At 40.6% G+C, this 7,933-nt stretch overlaps 1 protein-coding gene across 1 annotated transcript; it reads right to left on the reverse strand.

The window, feature by feature from the left end:
* Positions 1 to 3,752: 3,752 nt before the first annotated feature.
* On the reverse strand, positions 3,753 to 7,709 carry LOC122987460 (potassium voltage-gated channel subfamily G member 2-like). Its single transcript, XM_044359355.1, has 3 exons — positions 7,070 to 7,709; positions 5,362 to 6,162; positions 3,753 to 4,647 (listed from the first exon to the last, which is right to left on the reverse strand). The coding sequence occupies exons 2-3, from the start codon at positions 6,112 to 6,114 to the stop codon at positions 3,853 to 3,855; spliced, it is 1,548 nt and encodes a 515-aa protein (XP_044215290.1). The 5' UTR covers positions 6,115 to 6,162; positions 7,070 to 7,709; the 3' UTR covers positions 3,753 to 3,852.
* Positions 7,710 to 7,933: the final 224 nt, after the last annotated feature.

Consider the following 7,933-nt stretch of genomic DNA (forward strand, 5'->3'; position numbering starts at 1 on the left):
GTGATTCCATTTGGTCCCCAGTCACCCCCCTTCATCCCTCTCCTCGACCCCCATTCAGCCCACCATACACTATCCTCATCCAATCCTGAACCCTCTCAACAATCCAAATAAAACTTCTATTTATACCATTCAAATGGCGTGGTCTCTGTTAGTGAAATTATTATTATTAATGTTTTAGGATTTTACTGTACCAGGTCAAAATCTAAAGGGTAATTTTTCAGGTCTGTCCTCACCAATACTTACACAATACAAGATCCCTTCCTAATGTGATTCAAGTGTGATGGACAAATCCACAGTCCTTTTCAGTGCAAAAATGTAAGTCAAAAGTTCAACTGGAACTGATATGAGGCCACATCAGTCTGTGTGGAAATCTTCTTAAGAAACACAAAAAAGCAATTTTGTACAAAATAGACTGTAACTTTGGAGAATAAATTCTTGATTAGTCAAACTTAGAGTTGAAACCTCGTATTTGCTTCAGTTGAACTTTGTAATGCATTTTTGCATAGAACACAGACTGTAAATTTCATCCCCCGTCACTTACATTGGAATTGATTTAGGAGGGGATCTCCTCACAGCCAGTCTGGAGAGGAGGAACAATTACAGCAACTAAAAACTGTCATTGTAGGCATGTGAGTGTTTATTAAGATTAAAACTTTAAAAATGTGAAAGTTTTTCTGTCAAGCCTCAGATCAAGTCAAGTCCTCAGAGACAAGTCTCTAGTAAGGCAAGTCTCGCCATTGTCAAATCTAAGTAAAGTCTCAAGTTTGCATTTTAGTGAATTTGGTGACTACAGCACTGCTTCTCACATGGAACAATATGTTCGAGAGGGTGAGAATGGTGTGAGAAGATAAAGATCAAATGTCCAGTTCAGGTTTCATTCTTTATCTGGACAAAGTCACTATTCTCATTTTTGTATTTTGTTTTCAGCACCAGAATTCGATTTTGAGTGTGACTACTGTCACAATCAGGTGGGTGATGATGCACACTCACCTTTACTCTGTGAAAAGTCCAAAACAAACAGCAGCATTGAGTCCAAGTATTGCCAGTGAGGATCAATTGAGCGGACTAACCCTTTTTAATTGAGAGTGTGTTGTGAAGCGTAAAAATGTTTGTAGTGGAATGAGCAATGAGTCAGACGAAGACCTGCTCGGTGTGTATGTGGGTGTGTGTGCGTGTGTGTGTGTGTGTGGTGCAGACATTCCTCTGCAGACCAGAGTTTGTACCAGAGAAATGTAATGACAGACCTGCTTGGCCTATGGAGCGGCTCTGGGCGGAGAAAAGGGAACAGAGGCTACCACATCACATGTGCTCACACACACAAACACACGCATATGTATATATCCACTGCCCTTCTCTCGTTCCACTCCTTCTCTCTGGCTCTCTCTTGTTCTTTCCGTCTTACAGCCCAGATCTCCTCCTCATGGCAGTCTTTGTTGGTGTATTCCTGGCATCACCGACTCTCCTCAGGGGCAAACATCCTGTGTACAGAATTAACTCCTGGCCTCTTTTCCATTCCTTTATAACCGTCAGTAGCACTGTAGTGTGTTGTATGTATTCCAGAGGCCTCTCTCTCCCTACTCTCCTCTGTGTATTAGAATCACCACAACCTGGATCCAACAATCACTGCTTTTGCAGATTACTTCCAGGTGTGATGCACCTGCCTGGCACAGACAGTGGAAATGGGATTACTACTTCGTTTTTCCACCCAGTGTTTAGCAAATGTAACACAGGGAACCAAAACAACATGGGCACATCCAAGTTTGAGTTTTATGTCTTCCTTCAGGGTGTAATCACTGAAACAATTACTGCCATGGTATTATTTTACTGCAGTCTGTGGGGAAACAAATGGTCTCTATTTTTAAATTACTTCCAATAGTTTTCCAGTACATCATGACTGTTATGTTGAGAGACAGAACTCTTGTGCCCTCTAGTGGACAAAACACAGCCAGGAGTCAGACTTTGACTAATGTGCTTCTTTTCAGCAATATTGATTTTTAATGAAAAGTTGAGCTGCCTCAGTGTTTTAGTCTGTGAATACTGTTCAAAAAGCAGCCTGCTTGCTTGCATAATGATCCCTGAATAATTTAACATATACAGTATTATTGTACACATGAAGTGTTCACATACATCAATGCAATTTCTGCCTGTCTTTATGATAAATGTTCCAATGTTACAAATGTGATAAATGTAATGTAATCTTCATATACATGATATACTCTGCCCAAAAGATGTAGAAACCTGAACAAAGATACTGGAGGATTACGCTCATGTGTGATTTTGAAACATCTCATTCCTAAACCATTAGCAAAAACCATCTGTCAGACAAGAGCCATGACATCTTTAATGTAATGTTATATTGTAAACAAAGGACTTTGTCTCCTCTCCCAGCTCTGCACATAAAATCTGCCACAGAAAAGTTTTTCTTTCTAAAAATGTTTTTATCATCTAATCTGAAGAACTCATCAGAAATGAAAGACATTTTACTAAAGTCTACAGCCCTGAAATAATCATATAATTAACAATAAAACATGGAATAGACTCTGTCTTCAATCTCACCTAAATCACATAATAAACAAAGTCTTTTTTCTTTAGGGAGGCCATTGCTGGTACATCTGCCTGTTTCTGTGAATGAATTCTATGAATGTATGCACACAGAGATAATTAAAGTGATCATTATTATTACAGGTTCTCCTCCCATATCACCTCTGATGGCCCAAAACTGGAATCAATTTAGGAACTCCCAGAAATGAGCAAAAAGTTCTGTAATGAACATTGTTAAAACATACATGTTCACAGAAGTGCCAGAATTATAATCTGAAACAGGACACACACAAGACAGTGTTGTATTCCAAATCCTTACATAGTCTGACTCTACAGGCTGAATTAACTTAAACACTAATGCCCAACTTAAAAGTCAGATACTCTTCCAAAATAAAGTCTTGCTGGTCTTTATATGACAGCAAATCAACAGTAACTACACTTCTTGAAACTAAATAGCTGTCTGAAATGTACTTTTTGTGTTTTGTCCTGGTTTCCTACTAGTCTCCACTTCTAGCATCATTCCACACTACATTAAGCATAAAATGCTGATCTTTTTCATATTCAACTACCACAATTACATCATCTGCATAAAGTAGTGTGCTGATAATCAAATTATCCACTTAAATGCCCAGCTGACAAGATTTACTTTGAGGAGGTTATTCATTAACATCCAGTGGTGGAAGAAATATTCAGATCCTTTACTTAAGTAAAAGTACAAATACAGCAATGTAAAAATACTCCATTACAAGTAAAAGTCCTTCTTGGAAAAATCCTATTTAAGTAAAAGTACATAAGTATTATCAGCGTGTAGTTAAAGTATTGCAGTAAAAATAGTGGTTTGGTCCCTCTGACTGATATATTATTATATATGACATCATTAGATTATTAATACTGAAGCATCAGTGTTAGAGCAGCATGTTACTGTTGTGGCTGCTGGAGGTGGAGCTAGTTTCAACTACTTTGTATACAGTTAGCTAGTTTAGTCCAGTGGTTGCAAGGGGTCAGGCCCCTCCAAAGGGTCAGCAGATAAATCTGAGGGGTCGTGAGATGATTAATTGGAGAGGAAAGAAGAAAAAGCAAGTCAGTCTTGGACTTTTTCTCTAATCTTTGATTTTTATTGAAATATTTGGATCATTTGAACATTTATTGAAATGAAACCATGTGAGAAGTTTAGAGGGAAAAATCTACTAACAACTCATAGACATCTGAAATGTGACCCTGACTACAAGCTACAAGCTATTGGAGAAAGAAAAGGTTCATGAGTCTTGCTCTGAGCCAGCACTGTAATGTCTTTCATGGAGGAAATAAGGATCATTGAGACCTGCCAAAAACATCAGTTTCTGGCCAGTTATCAGGACAGGTTTCTCTTTCTTTCATGCTTTCTTCAGCCTCAGCAGCAAGCTCTACCCCCCTCTTCTCCTTCCACAGCCTCTTGTGCTCCTCCCTGATCTGGATATAGGTGCGGTAGAAGGTGTGGAAGATAGATGTGGAAGGAAAAGACAAAATGAGAATCCCTGATAAGATGCTGACCAGCGCCACTAGCTGGCCGGGGATGCTGCGCGGCACCATGTCGCCATACCCAACCGTGGTCACTGAGATGATGGACCACCAGTATGATGCCGGGATGCTGCTGAAGCTGAACTGCGGGGATCTGGCAGAATTTGGCGCCAGCTCACTCTCAGAGAGGTGGACCAGCGGGGAGAAGAGAGTCACAGCGACACACATAAAGAGCAACAGCAGGCTGAAGTCAGTCATACTCCGTTGGATGGTCAACCCCAGAGTCTGCAGACCCATAGAGTGACGGGCCAGTCTCATCACGTACAGGATACGCAAGGCCCTCATCACTCGAAGGATTAGGCCCAGTTTATCAATGCTGCTCTTTCCTGCACCAGCGACAATATCCTGCACAGACTCATCCCTGAGCTCCAGAAACAGAGAGATGTAGTAGGGCAAGATGGCAGCTGCATCAATGATGTTGAGAGGGTCACGGGCAAAGTCAAGCTTGCTCTGTGCGTGGAAAAATCGCACAAGAAACTCTAAGGAGAACCAAGCAACGCAAACAGACTCCACCACGAACATGTTGCGGCACTTTTGGGAGCATTCACCCTGTGGAGACAACAAAGACAATGTTTGATGATGGTTTGAAGAGTTTTAGGGGATTCTAGAAATACCGTCAGAACAACTGTGAGTGTTTTTATATGATCTTCTGGGTTTTAGAGAAATTGATGGTTACCTCTGTGACCTGAGTGTATGCTAATACATGAGAGGCATAAACTGGGCCCAGTCTAAGTGCTGCTAACAAATCTGCCCAGGTCTGCACCCTCAAATCCTAGACACATCTGGGAGCCATCACTCATTTCATCCTGCAATGCCAGAAAATGGCTAAGTGTGATGAAGTTAGCCAAAGACAGCTGACTACCTGGGCACTTATGTCATGCTTTGGAAAATGATCATGGGCTAAAACGCGCAAAAACATGGGAATTACTTTTTAAAATACCAGGGAAACCATCATTACCTGCGTCACACATTAATCATCCCTCAAGAGGCAACCCAAGATGAATATGGTACCTGTAGTGTTAATTTAACATCCAAGCATAGGAATTAAACTTCCAAGTAGTAATTTGACAATGATGTAGAAATGCTACTTGTGGTCGCTTTAATGTAATTCTTTCGTTTTGGGTGGGGTGGACTCAGAGTTTCATTTTAAGACTATAATACTCTTAACAAATGATGTAATGTGCTTAGGACTGGGTTGGTAGTGCTCTGTATTTTGATTTGACTCTCTAAGCCATGCACAGCATTTCTTTGGTTCATACACACTGTGGCTTCTTCCTGTTGGTGGTCTGACATGGTGCTGATGCACAGGCTAACCACAGTGACCACCACCATGATGACAGACAGGCAGGCAAACACTTTTCCTGCTAGGCCTGAATGAGGGTTTTCCACTGCTTCCCCCAGCATATGGAACAGGCCGCCCTCCGCAACAGGAGCCCTCAGTGCCCTTGCCCTCAGTGCCCTCGCCTTCTGCCTCCACTCATCCTCCTTGTGCTGGTACTCGGCCACCTCCTCCACAGAGCACATCATGCGGTGACGACAGCAAAACTCCATCTGTCCTATGTCAATGCCCCAGTACACCAACTCAGCATGTAGGGCCATGTTACAGACCTCATGCAGCAACCGTAGCTTCCCGTTTGCCAGGTAGTTGAGGATGGCTCGAAAGGCCAAAGGGTCACGGTCAAAGAAGAATTCATGTCGCATCTCATCGTAGTCGTCGCAAAACTCTGCTATCTCCTTTAGAGTGGAGCAGAAACGCAGACAACTCAGGCGGCTCTGGGGGAAATCCTCCAGGGTGCTCCAGGGGATGGCATAACGGATGCCCCCTACGTTAATCAGGGCCTGCTGGGAAGGATCGAGGTACCGGTGTGAGGCGTCTGGGCTACGGAGCAACTGAGCACGCAGGAAGTATGAGCCTTTGACTGTCTCTTTGGCAGTCTCTGTGTCTGTGAAGAAGTAGTTGAAACTGTCTTCACTGCTGAGGGACTGGTCATCAAAGCCAGCTCCAATGATAGTCATGGTAGCTTGATTTTGGACAGGACTGTATTGTTGCTACAGTGTTGTGACCTGTTGAGTAGAGATTTGGAGGAAATCATGTCATTATGGAATATATTGTTACTCAGGTTCTGGTGTTTTATGTTACATTTATGTTTTGTATAAGTTTACATGCAAACACAAATATACAAATTAGATGATTTTGTTTTTTGTTTTGTTTTTTTACTTAAAGCTGTACTTAAGATTTTCTGGCCTGCAAAGTTTGTTCTCATCAATCTTATTCCCAGTTGAAACAAGCCACTGTTTTCATCTGAAAGGCTCTGATAAACCCACAGTACCAAACAACAGACAGATAAAATGAGACAGTAGGCAGCCAGTTATATTTTCCTCAAGAGTTGGTAGAGACCAAAACAGAGATAAAAAGTAAACACAATTGCATATGAATGCTAATGTTGTTGCAGTTGTCTATTTATAATTTGATGGGATTGCAAATAGGCAGCTGTTTGCTAACAGGTTAACAATAACTATTTTATAAGGCTTTCATCATTTTCCACTGCCCCCTAGTGGCCAAAAATGAATAAATGCAGCTTTAAAGTTTTTATTTTATTTTATTTGAACTTTCTCCTTGTTTGCCTCTAGCAATTATAGTTTTCAAGGGTTTTTTATAGCTAGTTACATAGTTTCAGTTAATTATTTTCACCTCAAAAGATCACACTGATAACAGTCATTGTATAAGTACACTTTCACTTTTTAAAGATCCTCAAAATCCTTGATAAATGAAAACAGATGAAAAAACAACTTTTTTGTATCAAGAAGTCTTAACTTACATAGTTTTGTTTTGCTTGAACACTGTGAATTAAAAGTAATTTAAAATGTAGTATTTGAAGACTTAAGACTAATGTTTTATTCTCTAACCTCCATATTATTCATGACAAAATGTCCACTATTGTGCTGTACTCATAAAAGTTCTGTAACTCACCTCAAATTGGTGTCAGGATATTCAGCTCCCTTCAAAATGAGATTGATTCCAAATCTAGCTGCTGTCTCTGATTTGCTTACAGAGTTTACTTTGAAAATGGAATTTGCAATATCAGCAATGAAATTTGTCTTTATACCAGCAGAATTTCTGAAGTTGAAGTGAAAGAGAAATTCAGAGACAGGAGAATAAAACCGTCCCAAATGATCCATCTACTCATTCTTTCCTCCTTTCCTCTATTAATTCCACTGTTTGGGTTACTAATGGACGACCTTTAATATACTCAGCACACTCTGTGTCCAGTTTGGTCTAAAACATCATCCATTAAGTTTGTCACACTCTAAGCTTTTGGCTTTAATGCATCAACAGCCTCATGCACAATGCCTAAATACTGACTCAACTACAGGGGGAAGGATTAATGAGATTAATATCAAGAGGATAAAGAGCCAAAGACAAATACACACGTAGCAAAATATGTAACAGACAAATTATACAAACAGCAGACAGATCATGCATTTGGGATTTACAAGGGCATAACTGAAAAGTTGGATTGTATCAGTTTGAGGATGGAAAAATACATATGTCACATAATTTTTGACAAACGCATCCTGCTGCACAACACTGGAGCCACAGACTCTGAACATCCCACATTAGCTTTCCTGCTAAAGTTTCCTTCAGCTCAGTTTGTTAAAGGTGCACCGCTAACATCAGTTAGCTAGATAGCTGATTAGCTGCTCAGCTGCAGCACATTAAACAGAATGTAAACATACCTGCAAATGTCATTTACGTCTAGATGCTGGTTTGGTCGTTGGTCTTCAAAATTCTTGTTAGCGATACGCGTCTGTACATGACTTGTAGCTACAGCAG

This window comes from Thunnus albacares, chromosome 8, assembly GCF_914725855.1.
Source record: "Thunnus albacares chromosome 8, fThuAlb1.1, whole genome shotgun sequence".
Lineage (NCBI taxonomy): Eukaryota > Metazoa > Chordata > Actinopteri > Scombriformes > Scombridae > Thunnus > Thunnus albacares.